The 20,474-nt window shown below is 37.7% G+C and overlaps 1 protein-coding gene across 1 annotated transcript; it reads right to left on the bottom strand.

Annotated features, from left to right (window-relative positions):
* Nucleotides 1-2,042: 2,042 nt before the first annotated feature.
* Nucleotides 2,043-20,364, bottom strand: PGRMC2 (progesterone receptor membrane component 2). The gene is made up of 3 exons (XM_012791099.2): nt 19,924-20,364; nt 5,486-5,641; nt 2,043-3,348 (listed from the first exon to the last, which is right to left on the bottom strand). The coding sequence occupies exons 1-3, from the start codon at nt 20,339-20,341 to the stop codon at nt 3,251-3,253; spliced, it is 672 nt and encodes a 223-aa protein (XP_012646553.1). The 5' UTR covers nt 20,342-20,364; the 3' UTR covers nt 2,043-3,250.
* Nucleotides 20,365-20,474: the final 110 nt, after the last annotated feature.

Genomic DNA, 20,474 nt, shown 5'->3' with positions numbered 1-20,474 from the left:
TACTTAGCCAAGGGTCTCCTCAAAGTGACTCAGGACTGTGGTGAGGAGGCACAGGCTTTTCTGATATTGCCTGGGAATACTTTTTGCCTAAAAACAGTAAAGTTGGGTGTCTTTATTTGAAATTTCTTGCCACAGCCAAACATATGATAATCTGTGACTTACAGCTCTACCAAATTGACAGCTGACCTTAATGGAACTTATGTATTCAAAAGCTATCGTTAAGCATTTGCTTTTATTGAGGGGAGGAATAGAACAATTCATTCATATCATCGCTATAAGATTCCATGACTCTTATTTTCAGTATGTTCAAAGCAACTTATAAATTTTATAAATTCTTTTCTATAGTCTTGCTAGTTTATTCTGATCCATAAAAGCTCTATAGTTATACACTATGTAAACAAGTATAGCAAGCAACTTGCTATACTTCTCAGTTACCAATAGAGGTAAGTAGGACCCTGGGAGAAGGTGAATTTAATTATCAGGTTTTTCAGACAGGTGTAGTATTGGATTCTGCAGATCTCAGAAAGGCAGATAGAATTATGGTCAGGGAAACATAAGCAGCTTAACCACAAATGAAGTTTTTAAAAACCTGATCTGTATCTGAATGGGTTCATTCCCTAATGCAGAGAAAACTGGCTAGAACACACAGTATAGATTTTATTTGGGAAACATGTCAACTTGGAGATGGTATCCAAAGATAAAAAACTAAAGAACATTAAAATTTGCTATTTTCCAAAGCCACATATTAGATTTTTATGTGAAATCTCCTGATTTTTAACTCAGTTAATTTTAAGAAAGTTTAGGGCATGACACAAAACCAAATGCAGGAATCAGACCCAAATTACTTAAGAGTGACAAAGATGAACAATATAACTTGAAAAAATTACTGTGGCATTTCTCAAGTGTTCCTAGTCATAAGAATTACTTGAGACACTCCTTACAAATAAAGATTGAGATCCATTCTCTTTAGATTTTGGCTAAGTAGGTGGTAGGTTTGGATTGGGGGCCAAGAATCTGTATTTTAAGCTCTTAAAGTGATTCTAATGATCAGGCAAGTTTGGGTAATAGGGTTAAGGGGAAACAACAGGAACAATACCACTGTGGCTCTGGGAGAAACATTCAAGTGAAATTGAGGAATTATCTATAGAACATTGTTTATTTCAAGTCCAGACACAAAATTACTCATTTTTCTTAACAGACTGCATAATCTTTACTGCATGAATATTTAGGGTTTCTCTATTCACAAGTGCAGATTATTGAACTTTAGGCTTGAATGATTCATATGTGTGTATATATATAATATATATATATCAGTTTACTACAGAGGACATATACTCTAACAAATTTTTTTGTTCAGAAAATATATTACATAAAAACACACAAATCATTTACCAACACTCTACAACCAGCCTTGAGCAAAGATGTGGCTGAAGATCATAATTTTCCACAAAACATTCCAAGATTGACTAGAATGTAGTATTTCACATACTTTAGCTTTTTGGAGTTAAAAGTTCCCCTTTTTGATGGCTTTTGCATATATTATATCTATAAAGCAGGAGAAGTCTTTCCTTTAACTGGTGACTTGTTAAATAAAATTGCCTTTTTTAGGTGACCTTGTCCCTAACCAGGAACTTAAACAGTCATGATGAGATCAAGTAACTGACATATAGGGCTTTTCCGACCTAATATTGGAAGAATCTAGTATCTCTCAGTATCATATCCCTTAATGTTTTCTCTTTAAATAACTACTCACCTAGAGTGCTATTACTTCTAGAATAATCAGCTGGCATTAAAATATAAAGTAAAAATATGTACATTTTAATATATCAATTCTTACCTGAATAATCTGAACTTGAGAATGTTCCACAAAGTGGAATTTCTTTCTAAAGTTACACTGAATGTGGTACAATGTGTACAACGTAGTTAACCAGTGCCTGCTTTTCATTTCCAAGATTTTTCCTTATCTTGAATCAAATGCACAATCTTACTACCACATCCTAATGCACTGGTTTATAGTTTTGTATATAAAGTCCAACTCAAACTTATTTTGGTTTATTGTACATGCTTTATTAAAACGGTACTTGTATTTACAGTATCTGCAGAAAGAGTCCCTTCCAAGGCGCTCTCACACACATTCAGACACACCCATACCGGCATCCACACTACGGCCCCATGCACCATACCAGTGAGATGTGAGGGTCAGACACCTAAAATTAGGCAGCTGTTGAGGGATAAGTGTTGTTGATTTTTCAATTTTTTTGAAAAGAGAAAAGCATGGGGGAATGCATTTGGCCATTACAATGCTAATTAAGTTTGTGTATATTAACATATATGGCAGTTAACACTGAATATCCTTTTACATTCTATATACACAGAATGACATCAAGGTTTTGCAGTCAATAGAATATTCCAACTTCAGTCTCAATGCTGCTTGTAGTGACTTCTGAATTCATATAGGGGCTTTCCCTAAAAATAATTCAAGTCTATGTAAGTGAAATAAGGCACAATTAATATTGATTTGATATAGGGGAAGGCAAGGGAAAGGAAAGGAAGGGATAAAAACTGGTTTCAAGTGATCTTACTGTTGGGGAATTAGCTTTGACCTAAACCCACTTGAAATTCCTTCTTCTAATTTCTAAAGATTTTTTAGAAATAAAGGGTTTTTTTCCTTTTCCCTGACAAAGCCAAAAAGAAAAGTTTGGGAATTCACATTCTTAAAAATGTTTCAGTAGCCTAAACTACTCAAATTGATGTGCAACCCCACCCTCCCTGCCCAGGTCTCCTCCCTCCTTAATGGCAAAATAGAAACACAGCATGGGAAATAGGAGTCCCTTGATGTTTTTTGAGGAGATTTGTACACTTGAGTAGCAAATACGTATCTGGTTGTCTTTGATATACTGAGAGAGAGAGAGAAAGAGAGAGAGAAAGGGAACAAGGGAGTGAGCGCAAAAGGAAAGAAAAAAGAAAAAGAAGTAACCTCGTGACTTTCTTGCTCTTTAAAAAATCCCTATCTCCTTCTTTTCAGGATGATGAAGCCCCACCAGACATTACAAACAACTGCGACAAATGAGTTTGGCAGCATAAATAATGTCTAGTATTTAAATCTTCATAGTGAGACTCATTTATCTTGTACACAATCTGTTGAATGTTTTTCGCAGCAGGTGACTCAAACTCAAAGACGCTGGACATTCTGTGAAAGGGAGTAAGAATTGCAGTTCTGAAGGCCCCTGACTTTGGTTGTTTACAAAGTTCAATCCTGTTTATTGTGATCCTTGGTATCTTCTTCATCTGTATATTCTGATGGCTCTTCCCCTGGTTTTAGGAGTCTGCCTACATAATCATATTTTTCTGAAAGATACATCAAAAAAAAAAAGTAGTGATCAAGTTTGTTTCACTATTCCATTATATAGAGAAAAGGCGTTTGCCCCCTTAATTCCTGACCTTTTATTGGTCAGGAATTAAAGCCTAGGTTAAGAATGATTTTAGAAGAATACGTTTTAGAATCATACAGAATAAGCTAAATTCTTCCTATTGCTTCACCATGGCTGGTTTTTATATACACGTAAAGCTTGAACAAAAGAAAACAATGTTAGGGAACTTATAAGGCTTGGGAATTATTCTTGGCAAGAGTGTTCTGTAAGCGGTTCCTAATTGGATGCTACATCAGAACCTCTTGGATATCTTTTTAAAAATATACATGTCCAGCACCCATCTCACAGTTACCCAGCCCAGGCTCTTGGGTTAGATCTGGGGACAGGTATTTTAACCACTTTGGTACGAGCGTTGACTATAGTCGACAGCCACAGATGAACACGCACAGCTGAGTGTTGACTTTAGCTGATAGCCGTTATACTAAGGTGCACAGCTTCGACTTTAGTCAACAGCCAAAAGCTTTTACTTTTACAGCTTTTATCTCTGCAGTTGCAGTGTGTATGTTCAGCTAGTAAGTTACTTCAAATCTGTGTTGTTTTAACAAGTCCTTAGTAGGAGTTATTATAGTTATTTTCCTAAAGCTGCCTGTAAAGTAAAACAAGCTTTCAGTGCTTTAAAGCTTTCCTCATCACACAAGAGCAAAACAGATTCATTGTCAATGCACAGCACAAACTACCGTGTGGACTATGAGTGTCGGCTGTGGGCAAGGTTTCGTGGCCGGTGAGTACCATACCAAAGTGGTTAAAGCTGGTCTATCTTTAACAAGCACTGTGAGTCTCAGAATAGCTCTTCAATTCTTACAGCTCAAAATATTATAATTAAAGAAATGAGTTGGCAACATAGGGAATTTCCAACAGCTATCTAAAATCTATAAATATATTGGGCTTTACACAGAAGTGAGATACAAAAAATTTAGGGCTAATATCTTGGAGAAGGGTTAGGGTTAGGGTTTACATTGAAGACAATGTAAAAGGAAGCAGTGACTTTCTTGGGGCTGAAAAAGGGGTGGAAGTATATACAAGGTGGAGAATCACATGGTAAAGAGATCCAACTGGGAAATATTCCTGGGGACAAAATGTGACATATGCTAGTAGTCCTCAAGAAAATAAAACTAAATGAGGACTAAACACTAATTTGTTACTTGTTATCCTATGTTCTTTGAGGTCTCAGTGTGCAGCACCTGTCACACTATTATTCTTTCCCTTATCAAATTCTCTAAGATTTGTTATTGTGCTTGTTTTTGATGTTACCAGGTGTTTAATTTGGAATGGTGTCTGCAGAAGGTGATACATGTTTAACTGTTTCTTGGTCAAGAATCAAAGCCTAGGTTAAGTGAATTAACTGTCAAGAGGATTAGGTAAGAGGACTGCTTCATATACTAGAACCAATACAAGTATTAAGAAGCCAGAATAGCTGTTCCAAGGGATCCAGAGGTCCCTTGGAAAATAAATAGTGGAAATCCAGTGGTCCCTTGGAAAATAAATAAATAGTGGAAACAGTGTCAGGCAAATGGTAAAACTGAATCATGAGGTATAATAAAAGGAAACAATATTTTTTCTTTATGGTTTCAGGGTGGGACCAATAAAATCATTTCAGAATAAATTATCATATAGTATCAATATTAGCAATCAATTCAGTTTTAAATACAAGCCTGTATTTTAAAAAACTATACCTTAATGAATAAATCTTAAAAGACTAAAAGTATCACAACTTTTGAGACTTTATAATAAGTCAATTTTTAAATATAGATTTTCAAAATAATTATCACATGTAACAATCATATTATTATTTAGCTATTTTTTTTTCCCAGACTGGGTCTTGCCATGTTGCCTGGCTGGTCTCAAACTCCTAGTATCAAGAGATCCCCCTGCCTCAGCTACACCTGTAGTCCCAGGTACAGATGCATGACACTGGGCCCAGCCAAACTTAAGAGATTTTTAAAGTATCATTGAATGATGGCAATTAAAACAGATGACATCCTTAGGCTCTTAAAGCATGTGAAGTAATATACACTTTCTTTGAACAAATAAAGAACCCAACAAAATGTAGGTACCTTTAAACTGCATTTCCCATTCTCGGACACTCTCCATTTGTACTGCATTCAAATCTGAGAGATCATCATATTCATCTCTAAGTGCATCTTTATCTAGGCAAAATGTTGCTAGTCCTCTGGAGGCATCCCTACCAGCAAATATTCCATATGGACCCGCTGAAAAAAAGAAAAGAAATTATTTAGATTGTCTAACAATACTTTGGAATGTCTCAAACGAAAAAGTAAACCCTCACCATGACTCAAATTTGGTACACAGCCTTAATTTCAAAACATATACAGATACTAGAAAGGATAATGGGAAGAAATTTGTTGAAAATCTGCCTTTTGATTTTTTTTAAAAAAATCTTTCCAATGGAATCTTAAACCTTAAATTTCAATTAATTCAGATAAACTTGTATTCCAAATGAAGACTGTGAGGTAATTAGGGGAAAGAGAAAACTTAAGCAGTTAGGTTTAGAAGCCAGTTTGCTTGAAACGAAATGGCGTTTTACTGATTGCTATTAATTAACAGTGGCATCTAAAAGTAATCAACAGGCTGGGCGCAGTGGCTCACGCCTGTAATCCTAGCACTCAGGGAAGCAGAGGACTGCTTGAGGTCAGGAGTTTGATACCTGCCTAAGCAAGAGTGACACTCCATCTCTACTAAAAGTAGAAAAATTAGCCTGGTGTTGTGGTGTGTGCCTGTAGTCCCAGCTACTTGAGAGGCTGAGGAGGGAGGATCACTTGAGCCCAGAAGTTTGTTGCTGTGAGTTATGACCCCACTGCACTCTACCTGGGCGATAGAGAAAAAAAATCAACAGAACATCATGTATTACATAAAGACTCAGGTAAACTGTGAATCTACAACGTTTTTCTTTTTCTTATCCTTATGTAGGCTGTAACTCTATGAAAGCAGAGACTGTATCATCTTACTTCCCAGTAACTAGTTTAGTGCCCAGCACATATTCAATAAATCTTTGCTGAATGAATGGTTTGATCAAAAATATGACCCATATTGAAAATAAATCATCAGAGTACAATATATATATATAATTACCAATTTAAACTGGGAAAAGTCATTAAGGAAATAATAGGTTTCATTTGTCATGACTTTTGGGAAAGAGAGGAAGTACCTATAAGGAAAAGTTCTTCTGGACTAACACAATAAGTAATGATTAGCATTTTGTACAAGGAATTAGGTACTACCCTCTCTAGGGAAAAATGGCACGACTGATGTACTGACAGAAGTAAACCATTTCCAAAGTCTGTCCTTGAGAGCATCAACTTATTCATTTCTATGTCCTCGATGCCTAGCACAATGCTGGCATAAAGCAGGAATATTATAAATTTCTTCCAAATGAATTAGCTATAGTTCCAAATATGGAAAAACTCAAGATTCTGACCCTTTAAATAGGTCCACTTAAGGTAAACAAAATCTCCACCCACATATATGATTAAAAAGATACTTTGGTTACTTAAAACACAGTTATTAACAATAAAATCAAAACAATCTAATTTTCTACATCAAGAAATTTGTTAAATAAATTATACTACATTAATTTAATTGAATACTATACAGATATTAAAATGAATAAGGTAACTCTGTATAGATACAGAAAGAAGACCATGAAAAAAGCAATCAGGGCCAGGCGTGGTGGCTCACACCTATAATCCTAGCACTCTGGGAGGCTGAGGCAGGCGGATTCTTTGAGTTCAGGAATTCGAGACCAGCCTGAGCAAGAGCGAGATCCCATCTCTACTAAAAATAGAAGAAAATTAGCTGGGCAACTAAAAAATATATATAAAATATTAGCCAGGCATGGTGGTGCATGCCTATAGTCCCAGCTACTTGGAAGGCTGAGCCAGTAGGATCGCTTAAGTCCAGGAGTTTGAGGCTGCTGTGAGCTAGGTTGATGCCATAGCACTCTAGCCCGGACAACAGAGTGAAACTGTCTCAAAAAAAAAAAAAAAAAAGCAATCAGAAGAATATATAGTATGATTTCCTTTAAATTAAAAACAGAATATATTAATACATTATGAGCATATTTGTGTTTGCATGTGCATGAAAAATACCAGGAATAATACAGACCAAATACTTAAAAGTAGCAGTATTTCTGGGGAATGAAAGAGAAAATTTTACTTCATATAATTGGTAAAGTCTGGCTACTAAAAGTTATTGCTTCATTGCCTGGGCACAAGGTAGTGGTGTGATTATAGCTCACTGCAACCTCAAACTCCTGGGCTCAAGGTATCCTTCTGACTCAGCTTTGCAAGTACCCGGGACTACAGGTGTGTGCCACAATGCCTGGCTAATTTTTCTATTTTTTTTGTAGAGACAAGGTCTCACTATGTTGCACAGGCTGGTCTTGAACTCCTGACCTCAAGCAATCCTTCCTCCTAGGCCTCCCCCTAAGTAGAAAGATTACAGGTATGAGCCACCATGCCCGGCCTGGAATGAAATATTTTCTAATGAGAAGCAAACAAAAAAAACCTAGAAATTCCTCATTTAAAAAAAAAAATTTTTTTTTTTTTAAAGAAGCAGGGTCTTGCCTTGTCACCCAGGCTGGAGTGTAGTGGCCCAATCATAGCTCACAGTGGCCTTAAACTCCTGGGCTCAAGCCATCCCCTCCTGCTTTAGCCTCCCTCAGCCTCTTGAGCTGAGTACCTGTGATTGCAAGCTTGCACCACCATGCTGGCTAGGAAACTGAAAGTTATGGATCAAAAAGTACTTGTACCTTTTGATAGTAGAAATCAGTTTTACTTAGACAAAAATCTAAACATTTATGAATATTAATTTGAATTGCTGACAGCACTGTACCATAAAGTTCATTGGATATAAGAAACTCATTCTCTGAGTAACTCATGTATGTAACTAGAAGTGGCATTAGCAATAATTTAAAAAGTAGCATTATTAGGTACTGATGCATTAACATGAAAATAAAGGTATACTTCAAGTATTCTTTTTTTTTTTTTTTTTTTTTTGAGACAGAGTCTCGCTTTGTTGTCCAGGCTAGAGTGAGTGCCGTGGCATCAGCCTAGCTCACAGTAACCTCAAACTCCTGGGTTCGAGCGATCCTTCTGCCTCAGCCTCCCGAGTAGCTGGGACTACAGGCATGCGCCACCATGCCCGGCTAATTTTTTTATATACATATCAGTTGGCCAATTAATTTCTTTCTATTTATAGTAGAGACGAGGTCTTGCTCTTGCTCAGGCTGGTTTTGAACTCCTGACCTTGAGCAATCCGCCCGCCTCGGCCTCCCAGAGAGCTAGGATTACAGGCGTGAGCCACCACGCCCGGCCAGCTTTTCTCATTCTCATTGCATTTTCCATATTGTTACTTGATATTAGGTAACTATCAATAATTCTCATTGAATGGTCATATATTTTTCCCACCAATGGATGTACTTATAATAATTTAATCATTCTTCTACTAATATAAATTTAGGCTACTATTTTATACTTGCAAGTGTGTCTTCTATATAGGAAAATGGCCTAGCATTCTGGAAGGCCGAGGTGGGAGGATCGCTTGAGGTCAGGAGTTCGAGATCAGCCTGAGTAAGAGCGAGACCCTGTCTCTACTAAAAAAATAGAAACAAAAAAATTAGCCAGTCAGCTAAAAATAGAAACAAAAAAATTAGCTGGGCGTGGTGGCTCATGCCTGTAGTCCCAGCTACTCGGGAGGCTGAGGCAGGGGGATCACTTTAGCCCAGGAGTTTGAGGTTGCAGTGAGCTAGGCTGACACCAGGGCACTCCACTCTAGCCCAGGCAACAAAGTGAGACTCTTCTCGAAAAGAAAAAGAAAAAAGAAAATGGAACACTATTTACCACTGGCCAAGATTTATAACTTTCAAATTTTCCCCCTTATCTCAACTGACATTCAAAAGGGTATTAAGCTTTAGAAAAATAAATTCAATATTGTCTGTATGTACAGAGTAAAATCCAAAGTTCATTAAATTGCAGTTAATTATTTTTGGGAAAATGTTAACTTCTAAAATTAGGCAAGAATGGCATGTAGGGAAAAGAAAATAGCCCACCCTAAAGCAGTTATGTCTTTGTGTGTGCGAGTATACAGAACTCCATATGTTTTGTGGCAATGGGTGCTTTCAGAAGATGCACACACACAGATATATACGGGGAGAGGAAGGGAGGGAGGGAGAGGAAGAAAGAGAGGGAGAGAGAGAGAGAGGGAGGGAGGGAGGGAGGGAGGGGGAGAGAGAGAGAGAGAGAGAGAGAGAGAGAGAGAGAGAGAGAGAGAGAGAGAGAGAGAGAGAGAGAGAGAGAGAGAGAGAGAGAGAGAACGAGAACGAGAACCAGTGTGATTTTTTTATTCCTTGACAAACGATGACAAAAATCTATAACATTATATGTTGCCTCTTATTACTGACTGAACCAATGAATATAAACTTTAAAACACAGAAGACCCCAAAACCCAAAGATGGAATAACAACCCTGAAAACTTAAGCATTTTACTATTTCCAAAATTTCAGAGGAATGGAAATTTTAGAATACAGCTTTTCTTAGAGCACTCTATTATAGTATTTACTCCATGGCCCGCAAACGTTAATATACTTCAGGCACTTCAGAGTATAAACCATAAAACGTATTTAAATGATAAAAATGATATAAGATGATCATTATATAACCAGCAATCAGAAAACCCTCCATCTTTGATAATATAACTACTTTTTTATACTTAGGTCCAGTAAGTCCCAAGACTTTTAGAGAGAAGGAAGTATGGAAAAACTGATAGAATACCTCTCAAGAAGACAAGATACAACAGAGCACTAGAGGATCCACCCAACAAGTGACACTGGGCAAATCTCAATTTCCAGTCCTTAGATGCCTCACGTATAAGTTGGGGAAATTATTTCACCTGTCTAAAGTTGAGGCCAAACTAGATAATCTCTTGAATACTATGAATCTATAAAAGACTGAAAAGCCAAACTTGCTTCTAAAATTTGAACTACTGTTGAAAGTTCTCAGCAACATTGTGGACTGAACTCATGGCTTTGGCTTTAGAACTCATTGGGGTGGGGAGTGGGGGCCAGAAAGAACACCGAAAAATTAAAACCTCAGGCCTGAGCCACGAACCTGAGTTTACCCAAACCATGTAGAATGAGAATTCTATAAGAAAAAAACAGCATGGACTCAAATATCTATAGGAATTAACAAACAGTAGAGATAATACTTAGTGTGTTAGGAAAAAAGGTTATTATTCCCTTTAGGAAATGATGCTGAGATAACTAGATAGTGTTCCTTTAAAAAATATTATCCCATAAAAGTTGGATCCTTATTTCACATCTTAAAGCAAAATCAATTTCAAATGAAAACAAAAAAACTGAAACCATAAAAGTACTAAAAAAAACCCATAGGTTTTATTTAGCAGCCATAAAAGAAAGATAAATTTGAATATATAAAACAAAAAATTTCTGTGTGGCTTAAAGAAACACCTTAAATAAGTAAAAGATAAATAAGCTGGAAAAAAATATTTGCAGCAAAAGCTAAAATCCGTAAGATCAATATTATGATTCAAAAACTGTGGAAAAGGATAAATGAATTAAATGCTATGTAGAAAAGGAAATACAAGTGACTCAAATTTTTGAAAAGATGTCCAACCTCACTCAGAAAAAGGAAATGTGAATTTAAACAATACTGAGTACCATTTAACCCGTCAGATTTACAAAGCCGAAGAAGTTTGATATCACATTTTTGGCAAGGAAATGAAAAATAGACATTTTCATGAAGTATAAATTGGTCCAACCTCTCTGGAGGGCAATTCAGAAACAAGCATCCAAATTAAAAATGTCTATACCCTAAGCCTCAGGAATTTTACTTCTAGGAACTTATTTTATAAATATAATTTTACTCACATGTGTAAAATGACATGTACATGAAGATTATTGCAGCACCATGTAATAACAAGAGATTGGAAACAACTTAAATGCTTATTAACAGTGGACTATTAAATCATGATTTAGTCATACAACAGAATATTATGCATGTATTCAAAGAATGAGATGGCTCTCTACACTGATATGAAAGGCTCTCAAGATATTAAAATATTGCCAAAGGTATGTATAGGATGCTATAATTAGTGTGGTAGGAAAAAAGCACATATCTACATGCTTGTACTAGCACTGAAGAGCTCTGGAACAACATTCAGATTGGTTCCTTCCCTCTATGAAGGGCAACATGGTAGCTGGGAATAGTTGTGGGAAGGAGATTTATTCTTCACTGTATATAGCCTTTTTTTTTTTTTTTTTTTTGAGACAGAGTCTCACTTTTGTTGCCCAGGCTAGAGTGAGTGCCGTGGCGTCAGCCTAGCTCACAGCAACCTCAAACTCCTGGGCTCAAGCGATCCTCCTGCCTCAGCCTCCCGAGTAGCTGGGACTACAGGCATGTGCCACCATGCCCGGCTAGTTTTTTTTTTTTTTGTATATATATTTTTAGTTGGTCAATTAATTTCTTTCTATTTTTAGTAGAGACGGGGTCTCGCTCAGGATGGTTTCGAACTCCCAACCTCGAGCAATCCGCCCGCCTCGGCCTCCCAGAGTGCTAGGATTACAGGCGTGAGCCACCGCGCCCGGCCTGTATATAGCCTTTTGAATTTTCTATCCTGAGAATGTACATCCTAATAAAAACATCATTTGTTTAACTTACATGAGGGCCTATTTGCTAAACCACTTTCCAGGAATACTTATACAACCTAGGGCTCAAGGAATATTATAGGAAACAAAAATAACCCCAGTAACTATTGAAGAAAAGTTCACAATAAAAATTATCTTTTTTCCCCACTTATGAAATATCCACAATAAACAAAAATTATAAACTACAACTAAAAATTATAAAGAACAACAGGAGTGACCATATACAATACATAGGAGAACTGGTATCAGAAGAGGAAAATAACAGAAGCAGATTAAAGAACTATAGTAAATTTGCTCAAAATTATTGTGAAATTAAGAAATGGAACACAAGAAGGAAAGATTAAGAGACATGAAGAATAGAATGAAAAGCTAATGTTTATCTATTAAGAGTTCCAGAGGAAGGAATAAAGAATGGGGGAGACAAAAACTGAAAAAATATGGGTTAAAATTTTCTGAAATAAATGACACAAATCTGCAGATTTTAGTAGAGTCCAGCTCACGTTAAATAAAATCAAATCCACACCTGGATAAATCCTAGTAAAAGAACAGAACCCCATTCGTAGTCCATTTCTGACGGGAAAAAAAAAAAAAAAAAAAAAAAAGAACAGAACCCCAAAGACAAAGAGAAAATAATCTCAACTACAACCAAAGGGAAAAAACAGATAAAGGAAGACAAAACTATGATCAAGACTGCTCATCAACAAGATGACAGTGGCATAACACTATTGAAGATTTGAGGTAAACAATAGTCAATCTACAATTTTATATCCTAAATCCAAATTATTATTCCTCAGTGAGACAGATAATGAATTTTTTCCTATTAAAGAACTATAGGATAGACATACCTCACTAAAATGAAAATTGAACTCTATACAAAGGAATGAGATGCAAGAAATAATTAATTTTTAAAAATGGTAACTATGTTGGTAAATTTAAATGACAACTATTAAAAAAAGATAATATTTAACGAATTTTGAAGTGGAGTTTGAAAAAAATACAGGGGAACTACAAGTCTAATAGTGATACTGTGGAAAATAAGATAGGGGAAGGATTAGAGTTAAGGCTTTTTAACCAGTGCCACAACAGATGATTATGTTTTACACAACTCCAAGGGACCCTATCCACATTTGTAGTCATGGCAGTTTTGTATATTTACTAAGAAATAATCTGTCAAATGTTAGTAAAGTGTCTTAAAAAGTCAGCTTTTTCTAATTCATGATGTTTGGCTAAAATTCATATACTGTTCAGAAGGATAGGCTAGTATCTATAGCAAAAATTTAAGGAAATCACCAGAAGAGTAGAAATAGAACGCATCCAACTCAGCAGAGGAACAAAACAAAAGCAGAAGGAACAAAACAAATCAATCTGAGAAGGAAAAATAGTGGAGAAAAGAGGCAAAGAAAAGGTAAAGAGAAATCACAAAATAAGATGGTAGAAATGAACCTCAATATACCAGTAATTATAAAACATTAAAACTAATTAAGCTATTAGAAGACATAATATTAATACTAAATTTAATGAAAAAATTCCAGCTTTATGTTATTTATGAGCAAAAATGAAAATATAACATATACTGAAAGTAAAAGGATAGAAAAAGAAATACTGAATTAATACTAATAAAGGCTAAAGTCAAATCTGAAAATCAATAAAGGTGATAAGGATGTTTCTCTCTCTCTCTCTCTCTCTATTTTTAAAGACAGGGTCTTGATTTTGTTCAGGCTGGTCTCAAACTCCTGACCTCAAGCGATCCTCCTGCCTTAGCCTCCCAGAGTACTAGGATTACAGTTGTGAGCCACCATACTCGGCCCAATAAGAATGTTTCTAATACTATCAGTTCTAGATCCAGTGCTAGATGGCTTCAATTTGCTCGGCATAATTGCATAGTAAGCATAGCAATAATCTGGCTTCAGAGCATTCTCACACCCAACGTTTGCATGGCTGGCTCCTTCGTTCACTTTTTTGCTTAAATGTCAACCCCTTTTTCTTGACAATCTAATATAAATAAGGTACCTTTCTTAACCATCTAATCTAAATAAAGTCCTTCGTTACTCTCTGTTATGTACCCTATTAATTTTCCTCATGGCATATTTAATTACAGATTATTATTATACATTAAAATGCTTATTTACTGCCAGTCTTCTTCAACAGATCATTAACTCCATGAGGGTAGGGACGTTATCTGTTTTGAAGACTCAGTTAACTTCATTTTGTACAGTATCTTATTTAAGGTTTTACTGTAATAAAATCCAGGGAATCACTTCTTGGTATTTAAAAATGGAGCTGAAACCCTATTACTAAAGATCTGGTGGCTGGGTGCAGTGGCTCACACCAGTAATCTAGCACTCTGGAAAGCCAAGGCGGGAGGACTGCTTGAACTCAGGAGTTCGAGAATAGCCTGAGCAAGAGCAAGATCCCCTCTCTACTATAAATAGAAAGAAATTAGCCAAACAACTAAAAAAATTAGAAAAAATTAGCTGGGCATGGTGGCGCATGCCTATAGTCCCAGCTACCCTGGAGGCTGAGGCAGGAGGATAACATGAGCCCAGGAGTTTGAGGTTGCTGTGAGCTAGGCTGACGCCACGGCATTCTAGCCCAAACAAAAGAGTGAAACTCTGTCTCAAAAATAAATAAATAAAGATCTGGCAACTGCATATAGGCTCTAAAAGAGTAAGGAGTTATACAGTGATTATCTGTCATGGGTACACAGGAAAAGGAGTGGTCTATGTCACAGAGTATTGAAAGAATGATTTTAAAAAACCTGAATGGCTAATTCCAGATGTTACTAAATCAACTTCTATTTTCCTCCCTGAATAACAGCTTCTGGTCTTATACTGGGTTTTTTTTGGTCCTCCCCCCACTCCCCTTTTTTTAACAGGCCTGTGCCTTTCCTTGGAACATACTGGCTTTAAGTTCTCCTTTTATTATTCGCTGTAGTATTTAACACAAATATAATTCCCTCTCAGATTAAAAACAATGGGAGGATGTGGAACTCAGAGAAGATGAGTAGGTATTGTAGGTAATAACTAGTAGGTATTGTAGAATGCCGAGCAAATTGAAGCCATCTAATAACCAAGTAGGTATTGTAGAAATAACCAGTAGAAATTGGAGAATATAAAAAATCATCAGAAAATTTAGCAGATGCTTTTTATCTTATTGTAGGTAATAGATGTTTATAGGCATTAGCCCAACAGACAGTTGGCTTCAAAGCAAGAAGCTAGATAGGAGCTAGGTAGTATCAACTTCAGGACATCCATGAAGGAACAGGTAAGGTTAGGTCATTGGGTCTCTATGTTGCAATTCTTGCTTTAACTGTAATTATACAAACTAAAGTGTTATATAAAACTGGACGTATTAGGCTGGGCATAGTAGCTCATGCCTGTAATCCTAGCACTCTGGGAGGCTGAGGCGGAAGGATTGCTTAAGGTCAGGAGTTCGAGACCAGCTTGAGCAAAAGCAAGACCCTATCTCTACTAAAGATAGAAAAATTAGCTGGGCATGGTGGCCTGTACCTATAATCTCAGCTACTTGGGAGGCTGAGGCAGGAGAATTGCTTGAGCCCAGAAGTTTGAGGTTGCTATGATGCCATGGGCACTCTAGCCTGGGCAACAGAGTGAGACTGTCTCAAAAAAAAAAAAAAAAAAAAAAAAAAGTGGACATACTATAGATAAAACCTAAAAGGATCAAAAACACTTAAAGGCACATGTGCTCCTTTCCCCAACCTCCTAAATAATAGGCATCTCATGGGGTTTTTCTTATGTGACTTTTTTCTTTTCAGTAGAAATTAACAGGTAGGTCGGAAAACATATGGTGTCATTATATGTCAAAGAATACTCTAAATGGAATAAGGGAGCAGCAGTATATCTAAGTTTTAGGAATGTGGGATTTTTGGCATACCAAAGAATAAATAAAAACAGCTTTGGTGGACCGGGTGTGGTGGCTCATGCCTGTAATCCTAGCTCTCAGGGAGGCTGAGGCGGGATTGCTCAAGGTCAGGAGTTTGAAACCAGTCTGAGCAAGAGCGAGACCCCATCTCTACTATAAACAGAAAGAAATTAATTGGCTAACTAACATATCTAGAAAAAAAATTAGCCGGGCATGGTGGTGCATGCCTGTAGTCCCAGCTACTCGGGAGGCTGAGGCAGGAGGATTGCCTGAGCCCAGGAGTTTGAAGTTGCTGTGAGCTAGGCTGATGCCACGGCACTCACTCTAGCCTGAGCAACAAAGTGAGACTCTGTCTCAAAAATAAACAAACAAACAAACAAAAATAGCTTTGGTAGAATTCCACTATAGTAATATTAAACCAAATTATTAAAAATTATACTGAGTCTTCAAAATCTATTATGATTCTGAAAACATCTGAAATTGGATAGATTTGAAGTTGTAATACAAGGGGAAGGAATGGCCTTGTAAAGCCAGTTAAACCTGGGTTTAATTTTTAGTGTTGCAACTTATTAGATACATGACTTTGGACAAAACCTGAGTTTCAGTTTCCACATTTGTAAAATGGGAACATTACCTATCTTATAAGGTTGTTTGAAAATTAAATGAGATAATAAGCTCAATAAATGAAGTTTCCTCCTCCTCCTCTGACCTCTAGAATCAGTGCTGTTTAACAGGGAAGATAAAAATACTTTACAAGGCGCCTCACTGGTGCAGTGGGTAGTGCATCAGTTTCGTGATCTGAAGAAATACTCTACAAAGTTCACTGTCCAATATGGTAGCCATGTGGAAGAGCACTTGATATGCAGCTAGTGTTACTGAGAAATTTAATTTTAATTAATTAGCCACTTGGGGCTACCAAATTGGATAGCACAACATAAACCATGAAAGCGTGTTTCTTTGACGCTTTAAATCCTAATGGGAACCAAGGGATGGTATAAAGAAAAATAACTTTAAGTTTCTCTACAAGTTTATCATACACTGCAGTTTACAAGAAACAGTGTAGATAAGTCTTATCTAGATTTATGAGATGTATCTGTGTGAACCAAGCCAATTTACCTAAAATACCAAAACCTCAGATGCTCCATGACAGGAATACTTATCAACTTCACTGAGGAACTGTGGAGATGACAAATAAATATATCTGATATGATACAGTAAGTGCTTATCAAATCTGGTTTCCTTTGTCCTCCTATATTGTTTCTTACATGACCAAACTTTCCTCATATGCTGGCCAAGTGCCTGAACCGTTACTAAATTTTATATTGACAAATGTAATTAATGCCAACTCTTTGCCAAAATGTGTTTACATTACTAATTATATGTTGTTAATATTGAATTTTTTAAGAGCCAAAACTTTAAAAACGTGTTACTAAAAAGAAAAGTATGTTCAACATTATGTAAAAATCTCACAAAACAATCTTTAATCCTAAAACCACTGTTATGAAATGGGAGTAGATACTGGCTAGGCATAGCAACTTATGATTATTCTGCTGCAAAACTGCTTAATTTATTTGAGGATGAAAATAAAAATTAAAAGCAAAACTTTACTTATATCTGTTTTCTGTTTCACAGCCAGAAAACTGGCTTTAAGATTTTTGGAAAGTGCTACTACATTTTCTAGTAATAAGAAATATCAACTATCCTAAGCCCATAAGATAATCTGGCTATCTCTAAGGTTCCTTTCAATAACAAAATATTCCAAATATCTCTATTAGGTTGTTGATCAATACCTAGGTTCATCACAACCCGGGAACTGGTGGAAGCTAACCTATAGATGACTTTTCCACTGTTATTTGAGGAGCCCCCTCAGAGTTCATGCCACACAAAAGCAATCTAAATTACAACTATGACTCTTAATTTTTAATTTCTGTCATAGAACAAACATTTGCTGCTGAAGACTGCCAAACTGCCTATGACTGTCTCTCCTAGCTATTTTCAGATAGTGCCAGGGTAATAATGTGTTAGGACCAATATGCTTCTTTGTAGTAATACTTTGTTTTGTTTCACTGTCAATTTAGACAGAGGGTACAAAGGCGACCTTTAGTTGGGTAAGCTTTATATTAAAAATTTAGGCTGAGGCAGATTGCTTGAGCCCAGGAGTTCAAGACCAACCTGGGTAACATAGTGAGACACTGCCTCTATTTTAAAAAATGAAAAATAAATAAAAATAAATAAAAATTTAAACCTGTACACAATTTCTAATCACTTAACACTTTAATACCAATGGAGAAAAAACTTTAGGTACAAAATACTGTGTAAATCCTTGATCTAAAAAAATTTAATTTGTCCGTTTACATACTGTACTTTGGCCCCATTCTCTTGTCCCACATGCTCTTAAGTAAACAAAAAGTATTAACCATTTCAGTTGATATAAGTAGGTAGGTAGCTGGTGTCCATATTATACAATTAGAAGCAAAGACCTTATAAGCTATCTAAGACTTTGTTGGATTGAACCTATACACGCAGAAATACAATCAACTAAGAAATAAATAATTCAACACCAAAAATCTCCTATTTCTTATCTCTATTTCAAAAAACAAACAAACCAAAGCACTTCTAAGATATCTTCCAGCCACCAACCACTGAAATCAAAAGCATATATTTGCAAGTGTCAATAAATCTCATGTACTAACATTAAATTAAGGAGGAAAACAGTTTGTTTCTAGACTGTCAACCCCATGAACTTTGTTTGGAGGTACTCTTTTCACTAACAGACCACTTTGGGCCTCTAATTTTAATATTTATTCTTAGTGTAGTCATTTTCTTAAAGCTTAGTATTAATCAATGCACAACCAGGACGTACAATGTTACTCAATTTTATGGTATACCAACAGGTTCCATGAGTCTGAAGTTTATTAGCATAATCCAAAATGTATGTTATAAAAGAAGGGCTTCTAAATCAACTGCCCTACATAAACATTTCTCTGAAAACAAAGTTATAAAAATCTTTAACTTGTACAACTAGTGCATGGGGGTATGAGTTTATAGCTCTTTGAAGTTTCTCCTCAGTTCTGCTAAGTGAAAACACTTTATCCACGTGTACTTGAATACTCGCCTTCCTACTATCCTACGTGCAAAAAACCCCCACAAAAAACAAAAACAAAAAAGAAAAAAAGAAACCAGACAGAAAAACGTCTGCTGGATACAGGAGCTCCACCCCCCAAACTCAGGGCGAATGTCCTTCCTAGTATTTTAATAGGATCTGCATTCTTGTCTGTCTTCATCCCACATACATTGTTAATCTTGGAAAGCATCTCCAAACTAAAACTGGTTTTAAAAAAAGAGTATGAGGTGTTGCTTATACGCCCGGACTTCACAGACGGAGGGCTGGGACTTGGAATTACGTGTCCCTAAACGTGGCCTTATGGGGAGTACTACAGAGAGGGGAAAAGGTGACTGGTGGCAAAGGAAAAAAAATTAATAATAATAAAGAATGCTGTGAATTACAGGGCCTAAAACTTTAGGTCCTTACTTTAGAAATCTTCCCTCGCTACTGCCCCACCCGTCCCAGGAATCGGAAAACTCAGGATAGGCTAAGGGCCAGCATGACTAGAGACAACTATAAGGATTTTGAACAATTCGGCACAAGAAAAGGCTACAAAGGAGAAATGGGATGGAAGAAAGGTGAATGCTGAGAGCTGGTTGCTCTCAGGGGCGCCGCCGGGACCCCGACTTCGCGAGTGGGAAAAGCTGGAGGAGCCCGCAGCCGAGCGTGTGAGTGGGGCGGGGCGCCCCAGGTGCGGCAGCCAAGGCGCGAGGGTCCAGGCGTGGAGAGGCTGGGCAAGCTAAGCCGGTGCCCAGCGGCCTCCCTGTCAGAAGGGAGTTGCTTGAGCTGCAGAGGGTCCGCCCCCTCCCCGTCCAACTCCTCACCCGGGCCGTAGAACTTGCTGCCTTTGGTCACGTCGAAGACTTTCCCATTGACCGCGAGCAGGATGCGCGGGGTGCGGGACCCGTCATACTGGCGCAGCTGCTCCAAGCTGAAGTCCCGCTTCTTCATGCGAGGCAGAGAGGCGGCGGGGCTCTCCTCGCCCGCCCCGGCCCCGGCGCCCAGACCCCGCCGCCCCCAGCGCACCCACAGCCGGTAGGCCCCCAGCAGCACCAGCGCCACCAGCGCCACGTTCAGCAGCATCTCCCCGCCCCCCGTCAGAAGCGCCAAAGCCGCCGCCGCCCAGCCGCCCCCTTCTGCTGCTCCTCCCGCGCCGCTCGGGCTCTCGCTGCTGCCGTCGCTGCTGCTCTCGCTGCCACTCCCCAGGGTGCCTAGCTTCACGTCCCCATCACCCGCCGCCATCACTGCCCGCCAGCGCCTTCCTCCTCCTCCCCGCCCCCTGCCCTCCCCAACCCCACGGCCGGCCCCGCCCAAATGGGGTCTCCCAGCCAATAACGTGAGTGGAGGGGGCGGGGTCAGGCCGGCTCCTGATTGG

The sequence above is a fragment of the Microcebus murinus genome, chromosome 15, assembly GCF_040939455.1.
Source record: "Microcebus murinus isolate Inina chromosome 15, M.murinus_Inina_mat1.0, whole genome shotgun sequence".
Taxonomy (NCBI): Eukaryota; Metazoa; Chordata; class Mammalia; order Primates; family Cheirogaleidae; genus Microcebus; species Microcebus murinus.
The sequence above is the reverse complement of the archived record's forward strand: the minus strand, read 5'-3'. Positions and strand labels throughout refer to the sequence as shown.